Raw genomic sequence first — 20,513 nt, 5'->3', positions numbered from 1 at the left:
CACATCTTTTAGCCGATTATGCCAAGCAATCACATTATAGAGTGAATGACAAAAGTGCGTGATACCATCTATCGAACCTAGTATAATCTAACTACTAATAAAAAAACAGTGCTTCAATACTCGATTTAGACGGAAAAGAGAATCCGTATCTGTCCTAAAAATTATCTTCATTACTTTTGACACCAACTGACATGTAAGAAACAAGAAAGTAGCAAACAAGGAAAGCCATTAGGGCGTAATTGACCTAATAACCAACGAGCTTTTTCTATATGGCCGAGATGAAATCGCAATAGCTGATACTTAGCCCAAATAAAGAAAAAAATCTTTAAAAAAATAGCAAAAGAATAGTTAATTATATTTTATGAAAAGCAACCTTTTAGTTGGGTCTTTGACCAGTAGTTAACATAATACACGCCTAAAACGTACAAAAAAGGCCTATCAGCATCTCAAAGGGCCGGCAACGGACCTGTGATACCCCTCGTGTTGACAGGTGTCCATGGGCGGCGGTGATTGCTTCCCACCAGGTGTCCCACATGCTAGTTTTCTACCTCTTATATATAAAAAAAAATTTTTTTATAATATTACGGGCTGCATAAAAAAATCCTTACAAATATTAAAAATGCGAAAGTAACGGTCAGTCTGTTATTTCTTCACGCTCAAACCGCTGAACCTTCATAAAATTTGGTGTGGAGATGGTTTCAGTTCTCTCACAGTTCTGGCAACCAGTGGCGGACTAAGTCCGTCAGAGGCCCGGGGCGGCAAAGCTGAATGAAGCTGAATGATGACCTGTTACTCTTCACCAGTGCTCCATACCAAATTTTATCTACCGGAATCGGTTTAGCTTTTTAAGCGTGAAGTGATAACAGACAGACAGACAAATAGTTATTTTTGAATTTACTTTTATTTTCTTAATTTAATATCACCAGCCAGACGATGTCCACAATCCAATCCGGAATATTTGAGTACATAGTTTGGTAAATTTTACAACACACGAAATTTTATTTAGTTTATTTTTCATGTTTTTTTTTTGGTGTGGTTGACAAATCTTATCTATTATAGTCGGTATTCAAAACAAAACATAAAGATGTACTGATATATTTCGGAATCAGTATTCAGTACCTCTAGGTAAAAGTTAAACCAACTTGTAATGTGTAGAAACTCCTGTTCCAGATTATGGGATATCAACGGGGAACCAACTTATGGAATTTCCATGTGCCTTCGTATTTAATAGCAGCGAGTGGGGGAGGGGAGCAGTGACGTCGCCGAACTATCCCGGCTTGTATCCGCGGGATACAGAATGCAATTACTTTTTCTATGGGAATGAAAACGAAAAAGTACATTTACATTTTACGTATTTCGACGTGGAGGGTGTGGTGCCGTGAGTATTTGCCTTCATTGCTATTCGATCTGCTTTTTGTTGGTTTTTCTGGATTACTTTCGCAGATCAAGTTAAAATGCCATTTATTGAGTAAAGGTGCTGCTCTTTTTTAAAAACGGAGAGGCATTGACCAATCGCAATTGAGATCCATGCCTCGTCTTACTCCTCTTGAATTGTGACAATCTGGAGTGGTTTTAAAAGTTTTCACACTTCCAACGATAATTATGTATGTTGTGGCTTAAAAATTGGCGAACCATTTTTCAAACACTTTAGTGATCAATATTCCTTATCTCGATAGACTTCGGTTAGATACTTATTCTGGCACCAGTTCTGTCCATCATTCTGGTAAATATAATGTTTTTGGCAAGAAAATACATTTTTAATACAAGCATTTTTTGCTGACTGCACTTTTTGCCAACTTTCCTTGCATTGTCACCCAAACTACATTTGCATACAAAATTTCAAGTCGATGCCATTAACCGTTGAAGAGTTCCGTCTTGCGGAGACGATCCTGGTCGGACTACCAGAATGTCATTACCAGGATAATTGTATTGTCACGCAATTTACATAAGTATGCCAAATTTCATGTCAATCTGACTACTAGTTGGTCGAATTGAACTTGCAAGATTTGACTACAGATAGACAACGGGACAGGTGAAATTAAATAAAAGCTTGTAAACTGACGAGAGAATAATTGTGTAACCTTCATGGACTGACAAACTGATGATCCAGACTGAAGGAAATTAAAATTAAATTAAAGTCTATTCAATAATACGATATGAGTGTAAACTAAGCGTAAGTCATGTAGGTAGGATATAAAGATATGTTCAGACTTTTATGTCGCGTAAGAATTCGTTCCCCACCCACGTAGCTTGTCCCAAATATATTAGCGTGTCCTGCGTCTGACAAAAGTCGTGCGAAGGATTTTATTTCGCACGTCGCATGCCGAACGTCTAGCAACAATGCGGTAGCGATGTTTTGTATTGAATAAACGCAATATGGAAAAGAAAACCCGATCTATTTTATAGAAGATGTTTTGGTGACAGTCGAGATGTATTGCTTTCTAAAAGCCTATGGACAAGTTGTATTATATTATAAACATTCTTTATTATACATAAAACTAATAAAAATAATAAGTTCACATTTAGAAAAAGATAGGTACACTGTGTGGGGCCCAGAACCGGGGATAATATTAAAAACAGAGGCTCTAGAGGTCACCGGTAATTGGTTCATCATGGCCCCACATAATTAAAATCAAAACTCAACTTTTGTTTTTTTTTTCTAACAAATTTAATCGTAAATTCAATGTACGCCATCCTAGACCCCAGGTGACGACGCCTGTCACGCTACAAATCAAACATTTTGCTTTACATTGCTTCTTGGAATAAACTTTAAAGTATAATGTCTTAAACTTTCGTGATTTTCACTCATAGTCAAAATACCACGCACAGGACTTATCACGCTAACACACACGAATAGTGTTTATCTCGACGTTTCGGCAACATTACAGTGGTCATGGTCACGAGTAGACACAAGTTTAAAGTGTAATAAAAATTAAAATACTAATTATTTTTAAAAGTCGCTGAAGTAATGTTGCTCAGTTTAACGGGTACGATGTGTGTTTTAATTATTTGCCCATATTACAGGCCACACCCGGTATACAAAAGCAAACTTATCTCATAAAGGGATCTGTTAACCTTTGAACGATTTATAGAACAACAGAAACAAAGAAGATAATGTTAAAAAAGTCGAAACCATACAAATAATACTATTAAGGGATAAGCTAAATGTTTACAATATTGTTCAAAAAAGTACTACAAAAACGAATGCACATGTTACTCAATAACATAGTGGAATGTCAACTCGATTCAGGATGTGTGAAACAGATTCAGTAATATCTAGTAATATCTTTTGCCATTACATATTCATGAATGGCAGTTCCGTGGAGATTACTAAATGTATTAAGTTATAAATATTATAGTTTGACGTTTGATTAATTATGGTAAATATTGTAAATTGCATTATGGGTTATGGAGATTTGTTTACAACTTACGATTTCTATGCACAGTTTAGAATCTTCTCATTTATACTTAAATATTCGTTTGTATACGATTTTTTTGTTTTTAGGGTTCTGTACCTCAGTTAGCAACAAGAGAACCCTTATAGCATCACTTTGGTGTGCGTCTGTCTGTCTGTCCATCTGCCCGTCTGTCAAGACCTATTTTTATTTTTTATTTTACGCGTAGTATGCGTAGTATTTCAAGCTAAAATGAATACCAAATACTCAGTTCTGCTACCCATTGGATCAGTAAAAAAAAGACGTTTCTATAAAAATGATGCTAAACTTGAAATTGGTATAAAGGTAGCTCTTACAGCACAATCAAAAAGAGAAGTCTATCTATATATGTCAATAACCATATCAACTGCGTAGATTTTGCTTAGGAGAGAGGAGAAGAATTTAAAAACATCTGTATATATTATATACATTCATAGTGGAACGGCAAAGTTATAATAGCGCATATATAAAGCATACAGCGTTCCAGGTACAGGGGAAAGTTAACAGGAAGGCTTAGTCAAAGATCCCCTATACGAGTAGCAGAGTACAAACAAAATACTTAAAAAGGTATCTGGATGTATGACTTATTCCATTAAAATAAAGCAAGTTAGCATCTTGCTTTTAATTTTTTTTCGATGGATGATTAACGATCACAATAACACATTTATCATTCTGAGTGAAACGTTCTTCTGGCATGGTTTGTGTCTCTTTTTTGGTTGTTTACTGCACCTTTGAAGCCCGAATAAATTATATGAAAACGACAGAACTTTTGATCTTTATATTTATGCCTTGATTGAGATTTGGTATCACTTTATTTTTTCTTTCTTTATTTATACTTTAACAAAACTGCACGCAATGTCTTTTTTTTAATTTAAAGGAACCGATTATACACATTTAATTACAATACATATGTGTAGTATTTGGTAGATCATTATGTCATTATGACTAGTTAACACCTGTAACACATTTTGGGGCTAATTAACACTAATCCCGACCACAGCCCTTTTTATATGCCTGTACAAAAGTTTTCATTTGAATACGTGTTCCATTAAAACATTATTTTCATTTAGATAAAGCATAAAAAATTAGCCAATGAAGTGTGAAAACAGAAAAGTAAAATCTTCAAGTTTAGCTTTACATTGCACAATTCAAAAAACAGTAGAAAAATCTAGGTCTTCCAAAAACTTCTCCAGTTCTTAACATTTCAAACTATATATCTAAGGTTCACTTTATTTTTGGGAAAAAATGGCTTTATTATTATCATAATAATAATAATTTATTCATATTATCATTAGTCTAGTAAAAATATTTTACTTAGTGCTGCATTCAGTCGATATAGAAAGTGTAAAAAAGTCATCTACGTATAACAATATTTCCAGATGCGCAGCGGTATCGGCAAGCGACTACGTACAGTTTTCTAGTCAAATAGTCGACACGGAGAGCCATCGGCACTGTGGGCAACTCAAAGAGCTTCAAGTGACTTCACAGAGGAACTTTCTCAGGGTCACATTTCGGTCGAACGACAGGCTTGACGGCACCGGTTTCAAAGCGGATTATATCTTCCTGAGGGATTCAGTGATGCATAGCATCACTATGCCGGAGTCGGATAACGGAGGTAACGTTTGTGTCAATTTGAAATATTTAGTTGTTGTGGGCGAATATCTGTAAAGGCGTTCTCGGCTCATTTTTTCCAGTCAAAACAACTGACGTAAAAAAATTTGAGCCGAGAGCGACTTCATGGTTATTAAGTAACATTTAATGTGGCCTAACTTTTTGGTCTACGTATTAAAATTATGCTAACTGGCGATAATTTAAGTACTTACTGTAATTGTTGTCATAATTCAAATTTATGTCTTTTTACTAATAATAGTTATTTCATTATTTTCGGTAACTTTCTGGTTGCCAATTCAAGCACTTTCAAATAATTTTAAAAGTAAAGAAATAGTGTTCAGAATCAGGCATTGCATTAAAAAAAAGCACTTAACCAGTGAACTGGAGGAGTGAAACTTTAAAAACAAACCTCGCAGTTTTCACTCATCAAACTCGAAACAGTATAAGCCCCAAGTAACAGTACCTCGATCTACCAAAAGACAGTCAATCACCCACCGTGAGGTATTTTCTACTCCCGACGTCAACGTCATTAATAATAGACATGACTTGCCGGTACAAGCCAATGGCACGTCATATCACGGACTATAATAGGCCTTGCTTCAAATAATCCCGTAATCCTATCCCATTGTTCTAGGGGCGTTTCATACATCAAACCTGATATTGCTGACGTTCGCGTTTGATGTCATCCGAGAAGTCTACAGACATCTGAAATGTTCAATATTTTAAAGAAGAAATAAATATTTTTGTTGCTTGTACTGTGTTTTATTACATTAGTCACTAATACTCTTTCATTAGTGAAAAAGCATGGGATATACAATGTCAATCACACGTCACATTTTGAACCCCCAAAGGTACGTAAAAGAGATGTCGTAATCTTGCATAGATATTTTTATTCTAAGTTATCTGGATCGATTGAACCAATCTCAACGCTGTTTTTATTTTAATTGTAAATTAGGTACAGCTGGAATACTGATAAATTGTCATCTATTTTTCGTAGAAAATTCGAGACAACTGTTGAACACGATTATGATTTTGTTCCATTTCATTCAAGTAAAAAATTTAGTATAAAGTTTATCCCTATCTCCCTGGTATGACCACTGCTTGACTGTCTAGGTAATACTTGAATACATATGAATAATGGACAAAATTTATAGTACCTGGAGTAGAAACTGAATGTAATATGTATTTAGTTACTGAACTAATTTATTATACAAAAGCAATTTCATCGAAATTCCATTTGCAATATCGAAAGAGATATGAATAAAGTATTAGGTACAGTACTCGTCGAAATACAATAGTTATTAAGAGTTTTAATAAATAATAATACTAACTAGGGAACACAAGATAGCGTATGTGCTATAGAAATCGGACTACACTTACGTTATTTCGAATACCGTGGTAAGGGTTGGGTAGCAAAACGAAACCAAGCCCCGGGTCCGGATTCCTAGAAATATTTGATTGCGCTATTCATTTAGATCGAAACTAGACATAGGTCGTGAGGTTCAGATTCAAAAAATACAGAATTCCAAAAGATGTGAGTGTGTCCATTATTCCAGCTGTTATGTATTTTTTTTAGAAAGGATTCGGAAGTTAATGATACTTTTCTCCAATATGCTCGGAAATGTCCGCCTAACTGTCGCAAATATAGTACGCGAAGTTCTTTCTTATGGAATGCCACAAAATAAAAATGAGCGGCCAGGACACATAGTTTTTTTACTTTTTTAATGCACACAAACAGCCAAATATTCGCGAAGATCAAATTCCTTCTACCGATTTTTTTTTAATTCTAAGACTGAGTTAATTTAGAAAGAAACGGCGTATTTGAAAATGTCTCATCCAGTTTCACTCTGTTTTTTAATGTTTCGAGTTTGAGGACAATTCAAATACCGAAAAAAGTAGCAAAAGGAAATTGCAGGGCAAAAATGTAAAATTTTAAAACCGTGCCATGCATTTAATTTAATATTTTAATAATTTTACTTTATTTTCTCGCATTATTAGAGAAAAGCACTAGGTACATATATGCCTCAGCGGAAATGGCAATTCCTGGATTCGTATTTATTGATGGACGAAGCGTAACTCTACTAATCCACGAATCCCTTTTTCCTGGCCTCGGCAATAATGTACTATTAACAGGTAGGGGTACACTAGGAATACAATAACGGATAGACTACTTTATCCCAATATTTCCACGGAATCGAAATAAAATCGAGGAATCTCAACTGTTAGGATTAGAAATGTCTCGAGTGCTTTTTAAGCAACGTTAATGAAATTTTGGGCATTGCCTTGGTTTTTTTTGCGCAATTGCTGAATTTCTATTTAAATATTAGACTGCTGCGGGCAAAGCTGCTGATAAAGCTGGTAAAGTTATGAATTAGCGAAATAGACTTCGATTAGATAATTCTACAATAAAAAGAATAAAATGTAAGGTGATGGTAGACAACAAAAAAAAAACTAGTTTAAGGGGCTGTTTCACCATCCATTGATTAGCGTTAACTGGCGGTTAGGTGTGATGCCGTCACTATTTGTTTTGTTCGAATAGACGGAGACGGCATCACATTTAACCGTTGGTTAACGCTAATCAATGGATGGTGAAACAGCCCCTAAATATAATAATTCTAAAAATAGCCCCTTCGATTAGATTTATAATCTATTTTCAAATTTGAAAGACGAAACTATCGACTTTATCGTATACGTATACATAACAACACTTAAATAATAGTTTTAAGTGCCTGAATAAGGTATAAAAGGTGCCTATCAAGCAGCCATCGCATTACTTCGCTAATCAAGTAGCTACTATCAATTTTCGAGATTGCGGGGAGCTGTCACGAAAACAAAACGGATTGTCACCTAAAGCGGTAATACGAGGCGCAAAGTCATTTCTGGAACTACTTGGTGAGTATTTAGTGATTTTGAAGACGTGAACAAACCAACCCTACACCCTCAGTAGTTAATAATGGATCGTTCACAACCATATTTAAGTAAAACCCCCACGCCTATTGTAGTGACCATGCACTTGAAATGAAATGAAACGAAATAATTTTTTATTTAACAACATACAAAAATATATTCGTAACTATTACCCCACAGACAACACAGTCACACTTGGTTATTAATTAATTAATACTTTTTGTTTTAAACATTAATAAAAAAGTTAAGCTCTCTAATTCACCACCAATATCTGTCACAAGAAAGCGTGCATAAATATCTGATACGACTCCATAAGTATTTATTTTGATTTATCTAAAAATGTTCATGGAACCCTTGGTAGATGCGTCCAACTAGCAATTGACAAGATTTCATATTTCTAAGACTATAATTTGATTCGTTCTCTGTATTCTGTTTGGAAAGAGAAAAACGCTGATATTTTAGAAATTTCGCTACAACTATTAATTAATTTATTACAATTTTTTCAAAACTACGACACAATAGATCCATTACTTTTGTCTAGTCTCTTAAAAAAAAGATCACGTAAATCTGACGTAGACGTTGCATAGAGACAAATTATCAAAATTATGACAGCTCCTTTTTCTGGTGATAAAGGCAAAGGAAACATATCTATTCTGTAGTAGTGTTGGCAAATTCAGACATATTTTTTCAATTGTTTGTATTTTTTTTAATATGGAGAACTCAATTATAATAAATATTTTCCCATGTTCAGGAGGCAAAACTCTTTCGATTCCTGTAGTAATTAACAGATGTTAAAAAAAATGAAATCTTGTCAATTAGCTGATTTTATGAATTGATAAAATTTACTTATAGACGCGATACTCGTATTTATAACGATCTTTACATTTTGAAAGCAGGTTTCAATTTAACAACAGTAAAATGAGACTCCTGTGTATTAATTAATTTTATTGATAACTTAACGGTCATTATATTAAATATCCCATTAATATTAACAACGTCTCAAATCGATCACTTCAAGCAAGACACGTTCAACAGTCGGCTTATCCGGACTTTATCAAAGATGAAGGCAAAGGAAACCACATCTATGTCGCGGTATACCTTCCGGTAATTATATTTCAAATGGAATAAATTGAAGACAAAGGCTTTTGTATGGAATCAGACAGAATAGAATTCAAGCTTAGTTACAAAGACCTATCTCACTCGAGTATCAATTGAGTTATGATTTTCTTCCGACATACCACCGGATTCTCTTATTTCGTAGTTGTTAGAAAATCTGTATTTATTAAGTTACTAGTTAGTCACTATGACTAAGTAATAATGTTTAACTTTAAAAACATTTACAAGAAAATTTCACGTTTTGACTAAGTTTATGTAGTCTCTCCAACAGCTCAAGTATGCCACATTTAAATCCATGCTTTTGTAGAAACTTTGCATCTATTGGTAGAAAATACTTCATCCCAGCCCATATACGCCCCACTGCTGGGCACAGACCTCCTCTCAGAATGAGAGGGCTTGGGCCGTAGTTCCCACGCGGGCCCAGTGCGGATTGGGAACTTACTTTGGGTAGAAAATACAGCGAAGGAACCAGAGACCGTATTGCCTAACGTTTCTGACAAATGACAATGACAAATGACATTTGATTGCGATCGCGAGCGTCAGAAGCGTTAGCTAACGGCTTCAGGAGCCTTATTGTCTAAACTAACACACTGGTAATAGCAATCGTTTTCACCGCTTCTTTGTGTCAAACAGTATAGAATTAGGGAAGAAAGCGATGTGGTGAAGAACCAGTAAATACGAAATAAAACAATGAACTTAAAAAATCAAAACCCGGCTGAAAAAATATATATCCTAAGTTGCATGTTTGAAATTAACAGTTAGGAGGTAATTGATACTTCACCGTCGATAACTTTTTAGAGAATCAGGAATGACATGTAGTGACGATAATTATCATGTAGACGACTTTTTAACGCGCTTTTATTAGGTCGACCTGTATGTAACTAACTATGTAATGGAATCTAAGGTAACTAATTTAACCATCTTCCAATGTCGTAGCGTAATGAATATTGGCAGCTGTATGTAGTTCTGATGACACTACAATAATTTATGGTACTGTGGTGTTTTGGATTTCTTAGAAAAGTCTTGTAATGAACTTTGACCACGATTAGGTTTCAAGGTCTAATGATGAAGTCGGAACATAGGCACTGGAATTCCATTGTTCTAAGCTGACAGATAAAACACCATGCAAATACAGACGCACTGGCGGAGATAGAGAGGATGCGGGCTCATTCGCCTACTTAAAATAAATGTATAAATGTTAAAAATATTTCGTTATCAAAGACCAAAAAGTATAAAATAAATTAATAGTTCAAAAAACACTAGAAAAACACGCTTTTATAAATGCATGTAAAAACAAAAAATAAATTATGGACCGTTCAAGTTGTCTCTATTTCTGGGCTGAAGTGTAAACTATGTGCTTTTAATTATAATATTGGATCGCAAAAGCGTGAGGTGCTGGAACAGGAAAGACGTTCTTGTTTATCTTGTTGCAAAATCTTATTCCTGTTCCGGCGCCCTACGCTTTTACAATCAAATATTATAATTAAAAGCACATAGTTTACACTTCAGCCCAGAAATAGAGACAACTTGAACGATCTATAATTTATTTTTTGTCTTTACGTGCATTTATAAAAGCGTGTTTTCTAGTGCTTTTAAAACTATTAATTTACTATAGATTTGTCAAGTGATATAATAATGATTTTGACGATCGTGGTAACACGTCACAATTCCGTTAGCACTCAAGTCACGACGACTCAGAGATCAATATCGAAGTTCAAACTTCACATTTTAGAGAGTTTAGAAGGAAATCCGAATATTTGCCTGGAAAAATCGTTTTTTAACTAGAATAAAAACGGTTTATCCACTGACTGATGGGGTTTAGATAGATGCGATCAACGTTATGCCTTTTGATCTGCAGAAAAGTTGAAAAATACTCTTGAATGTAAAAAGAACCGTATTCGAATTTAAGCCTCGTGATTGAATGTTTTTGGTACGATTCGTGACTCGATTTGCAAAGAGCAAAGAACGAATACTACATACGATAGAATCCATAGAAAAAATACAACTTTACATCATTGTTAAAAATAAAAAAATAAACTTAACCTACACTGAACCACTTTTTTGTACAATCAAAAATTTTCATAATATAATGATAATAGTTTTACAAAAATTAAAGTAGATATCATTCAGTTATATTTGTTTTGTATTGTTATATATTTCTTCCATCACTCTTTTAAAACATGTATTATTATTTATCTACATATCTATATATTTAAGTAATCCTCACCAATAAAAAACTCGATTATACCTTGCCACAAAGCTATTAAATTTACCTATAAAAGTTCATGGAAAACCAGTGTCGGCAAAATATAAAAAAAAAACTTGGCATAGTGCATTTGTAACAAACATTGGCGAATCGACCAATCAGATGTTTGTGTTCAAGTCGTGTTGCTGTCATCACGCTCCAATGAATAACAGACCTAAAGCCGAGCCACATAACAAGTAATAGGCAGTAGTTCGACTTCATACTAGCGTCCGAATCGACGCACGCATACAGCCAAGCGTCATTTACACGGCCGATGACCAATCTTCTCAAGACAAAACTACGCAGTGGCATGCCGCGCGCCGCGCTGTCCGGTCGCTGGTCGAGTGCTATTATGCAGTGGGGGCACACTTAAAACGTCACCTTTTCATGTACATGTCAGCGCCCCTGGCGACAAAATGATAGTGCTATAATTTTGTCGCCAACAAATGTGTCAAACGGGGACTTGAAAAATTCAGTCTGTCCGCCATCTTTCCGCTGTATGTTGGCTGTTTGGCTTTCGCGGATGTTTTTTAAATCTATCTGTTTTTTTGCTGTTTTCTTAAAGTTGTATTACATTGCTCCGCTCGGGTGACCAAGTGAAGTGACCACCATAAACTCGTTTACTTTCCGGCTTCGCGATGTGATGCAACTTGCGCAATTTTCTTACAGGTCTAAACTGGGCTTTATAGTCGTTAAGCTTGTTGTGTGGGTGCATGTACGTGTGTGTTAAGTCAGATTTAGTTCTTCAGCTAACTACCAGATAGCGCTTGTTACCATACATGCAAATTTGACCATGAGTTGCCACTCTTTTTCTATATTGGTACTAATACTCTTTGGTGCTATGCCGCGCTGCACACCATTGAATTGCTTTGTAGGTTTGTGCAAGTTTCTTCATGATGTTTTCCTTCACCGCAAAGCTCGTGGTAAATACCAAATGTAATTCCGCACATGAATTTCGAAAAACTCAGAGGTGCGAGCCGGGGTTTGAACCCACGACCCTCTGCTTGAGAGGCGATAGGTCAAACCACTAGGCCACCACGGCTAACTACACAAATACAATAAAAATCTACACACGTCTGTTTTACTCGTATTTTTTGTAGACGCCAATCCTAGCGCTCCGCCCAGCCGTAGGTAGATATAAATTTCAAGAATACGGCTAAGTCAATCTACTGCCTACTACTTGTATTGTGGCTGAGTGCTCATGTATAGGCATGAGTTACAACTGCGAGTGTACGTTACTGTTAACAGACGTTACGTTAACAGTGTACATGGTTTGCGAGCCCACAGATACTTAAGTAGCAACGTTATCGCAACTATTTCAGTAACAGCTGGCTTTGTAACTAAATTCTTAAGAAAGAAAATAACTAACTAAAAGTTAACTAAGACGAACCTATTTTTTTTTTACCATTATCAACACAATTAGCAAAATTATTATTATTAAGGCCGAGACGTGATGGTCGAGTGGTTTGACCTATGGCCTCCTAAAGCAGAGTATCGTGGGTACAAACCCCGACTCGCACCTCTGAGTTCAAGAAATTCATGTGCGAAATTACATTTGAAATTTACCACGAGCTTTTCGGTAAAGGAAAACATCGTGAAGAAACTTGCACAAACCTACGAAGCAATTCAATGGTGTGTGTGAAGTTCCCAATCCCAAGCCCTCTCATCCTGAGAGGAGGTCTGTGCCTAGCAGTGGGGCGTAAATAGACGATGATTATTATTAACACAATTGTGTTAAGCACATTTGAAATTTCTCACACAGAGAGGCTGTGACAGTAAAATGTCTATGACCTACTGACGAGAAAAAAAACCGGGAAATATTTTAAAGCTTTTTGAAAACGTGGTTATTTTTGCTTGACAGTGTATTTCAATCCGAGTTTCGAGGAATTAGAAAATATATCGCCCAGGAAATCGAAACTTACCTACTTTATTATTTTCAGCATTTATTTCTGTATTTACCTTTCTAGACAGGATACTCGTGGGTATCCAATTGCTCAGCCAAGTGAACTTGCCGATATTCTGTCTCACTTTTTCCGTTACATTTTTCTCTCAAGCAGTCAATGGTAACCATTTACCTTAACGCGACACATTCCATCTTAATCCACATACTCACAAACGTAGAGTAATGAAATCGAGGAAATTCTCATCTCACCATTTCCTTCAGAAGTCCGAGACGTGATATATTTCTAAGACGGATCCTGAGAATGGATGGCAGAACCTTTAAATCTTGAACACCATTATCGCTTGGCCACGGCTTTAGGCTATCGTCGACGCAGCGTACGAGTTCTCTGTTCATTGCGCGGGTGATACCCTCTTCGCACAGCGGTTGTTGAACAAGTCGAGCAGTGGATTGGAAAACTGCGCACCACGCTGCCGGTCACTTATACGCTTGGCCAAGTTGGTATTGTTAGGTTCGCGTGTGGATGCGTTCTTTACTCTATCATGGTGATGCCTCAAAGAGTTTTTTTTTTTCGTTTATAAGTATAAGCAACAGACAGACACAATAGTTAAACATACCTAGCATTTAAGACACGATAATGATGAGTTATATAGATTTGGAGTCCCACAATGAAAAAGCGGTAGATAACATCATTTAGATCTGAAGTAAAAATATTTATTTATTTATCTACCTAAAATAATAAATTGGCGCCTTAACAGCTACAGTTAGGTTTTAACTGCTAAGGTGCAAATTTATAAACACTTAATCTAAGTGTGCTTTTAAGTTAGTTTAAGCTAGGTACTTCAAATTCAGAAATGATGATATCCGCAGTAGAACTAAGGTTACCGATATAGCCTGAAGAATTGCAAAACTGAAGTGGTAGTAGTTTCTATGCATTTCAAAATATCAATTACTTGGGTACTTTCTAGATCATGCACTTACACACAGGCTACTCCAAAGTGATAAGATGAAATCGTTGAATTTTCAATAAGTAGGCAATAAAGTGTTTGTCGCAGGACTGATGGCCGATGGGGTTAAAAGGTTCTCGAATGGCGGTCGCAGACCGGGAGACAAGCTGTCGGTAGGCCTCCAACAAGATGGAGCGACGACTTGGTTAAGATTGCGGGATCGCGTTCGATGTGGAAAGCGCAAGACCGGTCTGAGTGGAGAGCCTTGGGGAGGCCTATGTCCAGCAGTGGACTTCTTTCGGCTGATATGATGATGACTTCAAATTAAATTACGAAAAAATCAGAGTAGTTTTAGTTATTTGTGTCAAAAGGGAGCAAAATGGTGTATTTACGGCAAGGGCGTACATTGAATCCAGAATGTAGGGAAGGATTCTACAATAGCATCCTGAGCGTAGCGAGGGATTCTAAAGTAGAATCCTGAGCGTAATGAGGGATTCAAGTGTTAACGCCCTAGATGAAAATAATTTTGCTCCCGAGTAGCTCATACAACTTTTCACACCGAATATTAAGAAACATGAAAAAAAAAACAAAAACTAAATATTATTAAAGAACAACCAGCATACAAAATGGCATGGCTATACAATTATAAAGTTCAAAAAATGGCATTTGCAATAAAGCACTTAGAAAAGCCTTGAACAGAAAAGTTGCACTTTGCTCCCTCTCGTCAGTCGTTATTTAGGTCACGTTGGTGTTATTGTCTAACACACTTGTAATTGCAATCGTTTTCACCAGTTCTTTCTGTCACACGGTATAAGACGAGGGTAGAAAGAGATGGTAAATGCAATTGTGAACGTCAGCGCGTTAGACAATGCGGCCTCTGATCTAAATCGGATTGATCAGAACAAGTCTCATTCAGAATCCTTTGACAAAACAGAGTAGGATAATTTTTGTTGGCGCATTTTTACGCCGTAAAAATCCGGAGCGTACGGTATGTCCACGCAAAAAATTGCCATGTACTTACCTACATTTCCGACAGGGTTTTCGCGTCACAAAAAACGTGTCGTAAACAAATCTCCCTGACTTTCCTCAAAGCGGTACAGTCAAGTAAAAAATAATGTTTGTGCGAAATTTAAAAATATACCTTCCTATATATACCTACGGTGTATTTGGTTGTTCGAAAATTCATTACAACACATATCAAAGTGATATAAACACTTGGGCTTTTTTATGGTTTGAGATATCTGCCATCAAACATAAAGAAGCTGCTGTACATTTTAAAATAACAATTATTTGGGTACCTACTGTCTAGGTCATGCACTTACACACAGGCTGCTCCAGAGTGATAAATTGGGATGCACCAAAAAAAATAACCTATAGTTTTCATTTTGTTTTTGGAAAGAATAGGATATTTTAAGATAGCATTTTCATTGATTTTGAATTTGGATGAGTATTTAATTTTTTATATTTTTTTACGAAATACGCTGGATGACGTCACAGTGAGACAGCCACGTTCAATTGCCTAGAAAAATTCAGGTCGTACATAACATAATCTGTGGCATTACAATTTGACAATAATTCAAGCACGGCTGAGGGTCCTAAATGAACCATGTCAAATTGTTTTATTTATTTCTCTTCTTTTAGCTTCCATTATTCCTATGTTAGTTTAATGGTGTGATAGTTCATAGATATTTTTCATTAAAATCTGATATTTAAATTCTTTTTTATTTACTTGTAACGACGTAATTTAATAATTAAATTTGTAAAAATACATTGGAAATGCTCGTATACATTTCGGACTTTACGATGAATGACAACTGTTTAAAGCCGGGTGCGCATCATGTGATTAAAGTTCTATTTTTGTCACTCTTTGCTATTATAAGCAGGACAGCAACATTTAAAACTGTCATTTTGCTTAAGAGTGTATAACTGCTTTTGTGACGAGACACTGCAGGGGTCAAATGAGGGTCATTACTTAAATTCAGTTTATTACAATTTTGGAATCTTATTTCAGAAAACGCTTCTCAAAGCCTATTTCTCCAAATGGTTTTCGATTTATTATATGTTGTCAAAAATTGGGACATCCCAATTGAAATCGTTGAATTTTCAATAATTAGGTAATAAAGTGATTGTTAAAATACTTTGCAGTTTTAATACTCTACTAGTAGATGCCACGTGTTCGTGTTACTACATAAGTACCTATTTGCAGGTAACTAAATAGTTGTACAAAAGAAAATGATTTTTTTATGATATACGTATATAATTAACCGCGACTTACCGTACCCCATTGGGTAATTTACATAGCATGAAACCCTAAAAATATTTATAAACTGTTGATTATGTTACGCATATTATTATTATCCTTTTCCCCGCTAACTGTCATACCCACAAAATTATTAATAAGGGGAAGAGAAATGTTGCGCGTGTTAAAAACGCGACCTAAAAACAGACCGTAAATAGCCATGTATCTATTTCACCAGCGTTATCTCATCATCATCAACATATCAGCCGTAAGACCTCCAATGTTGGACATAGGCCTCTCCCATAGACCTTCAGGTGCCGTGGTTCAATCTGTAACAAAATTATTTTAAACTACTTATAATTACTTTGCTCACCCGCGACTTCACCATAGCTACATCTTGCAACAAATGTGTGTGCATGCAGCTCTTCCGCCTCTACACTGTAAAAACACAGAGCAAAGTAACGCCTGATTCAATAAATTAAAGTTATTAGCTCAATAAATTGATTATTCCAGTGATGGCGATACAAAAAGACTACAGTTCATTAGTAAATACCGTTACTGAAACCTATGAAAACATGGAAAAATATGCGCTGATTGATAGCAGGAGAATTAAAAAATGGCGACATTGACTGTGGAAGGAACTGTCGGCTGACATGATGATGATGATGATGATTTCCATTCCTCATTATTAAAGTCTGTAGTAATACCTGTCTATCAAGGCTTGCACATCAAAATATAAATAAACAAAAGCAGTTGTCTTCCTACTGCGCTGCCACAAAACAAATGCAAGAAAAGTAACATGTAATTAATTCGTAGAGTAAATTATTGGAAAATATTACGTACACACACGTTCTTTTTTCTTGTGTTTATTAAACAAATAATCATTAAGATAAAAGCCAGTTAAAGTTACGCGTGACATTACGCCGTGCGACACCCGGCATTCCAGCAGGGCTACTACGAAACTCGAAACTCGAAGTTCGTGTCGTGCGGTCCCTCTGACACTTATACTATTTAACACGAGTGCCCTTAGTGTAATTTTTCGGTTACAAAATACGTCTCGATCGCGATCGTGACGTATTTTGTAACCGAAAACTTACACTAAGGGCACTGAGCGAGAGGGACCGCACGACACGAACTTCGAGTTTCGTAGTACAGTCCCCAGCACCAATATCTGACACAACAAGCGTGCATAAATATCTGATACGACTCTATTTCTAGGGTCGGAAGGACGTGTCAGATATTTTTGCACGCTCCGCTGTGGCAGATATTAATGCTGGTGACTGTACGTGCAGAACTTTGATGCGCGTCATCGTCATGCTTTGTTTGACTGGCAAATAAAAAAAAATACTCCTCCTATATTTTCTGATAATGTAATTGTTGGACTAAATAAAATAATATATTTATATAGCTAGGAAACTATCCTATTATTATTACAAGCTTTTATTTAGTTTCACCTTCCACCGTTGTCTGTCTGTCTGTAATCAAATCTTGCAAGTTAAATTTGACCAAATTAGTCAGATTGACATGAAATTTGGAATACTTATGTAAATCGCGTGACAATACAATAATCTAGTAGTGATATCCTGTAGTCCAGCCAGAATCGTCTCCGCGGAACGGCACTCTTCAACGGTTAATAGCATCGACTTGAAATTTGGTATGCAAATGTAGTTTGGCTGACAATGCAAGTACAGTCAACAAAAGTATAGTCAGCAAAAAAAGCTTGTATTAAAAATTGAATTTTTATGGTTAGGTTATTAAATTGCACGGTTTTCATACTCTATTTCTTTGACACCTATGCCGTCAAGTACATACCGCTCTTTCTTTTATATTCAAACCTATATAAATTATAACCACAATTAAAACGTAATGGCGTGAACGTTTATTTTTACTGAAAAATTTAAAAATATGAGTCTGCCATTTGGAACAGGGTTATGCGGAATGTCCGCCAACTCACCTGAAACTGGCATAAATTGAAAATACTTTTCGGCCCGCGATTGAGGGCCCGCAAAAAATATGAATCGCCAGAGGGTCCCGTGGGCAAAAACGTAGCCTGATTTATTCGCAATCCTCGAAGTACTTGGTGGAGAATAGTTTGTTATTTATTTGACGGGAATTTGGTTTTATATGGGTCATATTATTAATAAAGAAATTTTGTTTTGCTGATAGGAATAGGTCAAACAAAATGTTTGGTCCTGTAGACGTAAAAACAAGCCGTTTAAAAAATTGTTATGGCTGATAACTGCAATTTATCTTACAAGCTTTTATTCAATTTCAAGATTACTTTACATTACATTACAAGTCACTTTTTAACGCTAAAACTGTTCGACGTATTTGTATAAACATTTGGTATGCAAATAGCTAGCTAGATAATATATGTAATAATATATAAGTTTTTTGGTGCAATATAACTACGTGATCAGGATAAACAATAAACCAACTGATAATAATTATAGACTGTTGGGGTATAGGAGATTGCTAACATATTTTTTTTTACACTTCGTACTATTTTTTTAAGATTCACTGTAACTTGCCTAATATGGATACATATATTTTATTCGCAAAAAAAAATCGAAACACTCATAATTCCTAAACCGCACTCACCATAATGACATGACAGTTGACATTAAGGTGGTTTATTTAGTTAGCAGTACGCCCCAACTATTTTGCGACCACAAACTCTCAAGCAAACAGGAAAATGCTCTTCCGACGGAAACTTTGATACCGATTTATGTCATGTTTGAAATTGGAAACCACAATTGTCGGTCTTCGGTGATAGGACGTATTTCATGGAACGAGGCTGCGGGTAACTACATGCCTGGTTTTAATTAAAGTGGAATAAATTTGTAATTAATTCGCCCCTATTGAACTTCTAAGTGTAAGGTTGAGGTTGTCTAGCTTAATTTGGAATAAGAAATCGTGTTATTCTTGAAAAAATAATAAAAAAAACGTTGTAAACCAAACTAAAATGTGCAAATGTTCTAACTTGAAATAAGGTACCTTTTAATTGTTTTCTGAAATAAAAAATATATTACAAGTACTCCTACATTTCGTCCAAATGTAGATAATCAACTATATTATTTTTAATATGTACATAAGATCCATAGGCCATCTAAACCGATTTTTTAGGGTGTGTGTGTGTGTGTGTGTGTGTGTGTGTGTGTGTGTGTGTGTGTGTGTGTGTCATTTTATTCTGTTTTAGAACCAAGCCTCAAGAAAGTCAGTATAAAATACAGGCGAGAGACAATCAAGCTTCCTACTCTAAACTCATTAATTTGAACTGGTCATACCCGCACATAAGTTACAGCACATTGGCTCGCATAATGAAAACAAACATGGGCTGTTGATTACAACCGCCATAAGGCGTAACGCTGATTTATGCCCCAGTCGTGACAAATTAGCTGCCTAATTTGTGTCCAAATTAAGCACAGGTGGTGAGGTCAGGCGCTCGAACTGTTAGTATCGGTGATTGGTCTCTGGCATCGATAGGTCTCTATTTAACATTTGACGCCTAGTAGAGTTTTTTTTAAGAAAGCTGTTCTTTTCGTACAACTTTGTATGGAAAATTATTTAGTTTTACTCGTGAATGTAAAATTTCAAGTTAATTTTTAGTGGATCTTTAGGTGAAAAACTTAAGGCCGCTTGTAGACGTCCGTTGTTTTTACCGGACAACAGACCGTTTTTTTCGCCGGACTTACGGTGTTGTATATGCACCGGACACTTTTCCGGCGACTTAGCCATACAATACAGCAAGTCCCGCAAAAAAAAAAGGTCTGCTGTCCGGTGAAACAACGGCGTCCAAGCGACCTATGTTAATGACTTTTTCATCGCACTTGCTCGTAATCAGTGTCGTAACATGCAGGCTACCTTGGCTGCAACCCCCCAAATAAAACCCTCGACCTTAATGTGCCTGTCATGAAACCCGTGGTTGGTAAATGAGTCATTGCCCGTACTAATTTTCTTGTCATGAAGCCCAAGGTCGGTAAATGAGTTTGTTACTGCATGGTGTGCTGAAGCGCCTCCAGCTCGCGGCGCGCGCACGTCGGGCACATGCTGCGGCCCTCCGCCGCGCCAAGAGCGCAGTCAGCGGTACCGGTAATTTTTGGAAAAATATTAG

General features: G+C 36.1%; 1 protein-coding gene across 1 annotated transcript in view; it reads left to right on the top strand.

Annotated features, from left to right (window-relative positions):
• Nucleotides 1-5,771, top strand: part of LOC141434472 (suppressor of lurcher protein 1-like) — a 105,069-nt gene extending 99,298 nt beyond the window's left edge. Inside the window, exons 13-15 of the mRNA XM_074096892.1 lie at nucleotides 1,171-1,378; nucleotides 4,814-5,049; nucleotides 5,680-5,771. Of these exons, the coding sequence (XP_073952993.1) occupies nucleotides 1,171-1,378; nucleotides 4,814-5,049; nucleotides 5,680-5,771 (536 nt within the window). The remainder of the gene's footprint in view (nucleotides 1-1,170; nucleotides 1,379-4,813; nucleotides 5,050-5,679) is intronic.
• The last annotated feature ends 14,742 nt before the right edge of the window (nucleotides 5,772-20,513 follow it).

This window comes from Choristoneura fumiferana, chromosome 13, assembly GCF_025370935.1.
Source record: "Choristoneura fumiferana chromosome 13, NRCan_CFum_1, whole genome shotgun sequence".
Classification (NCBI taxonomy): Eukaryota; Metazoa; Arthropoda; class Insecta; order Lepidoptera; family Tortricidae; genus Choristoneura; species Choristoneura fumiferana.
Note: the sequence above shows the minus strand (reverse complement) of the source record. Positions and strands in the feature narration are given on the sequence as shown.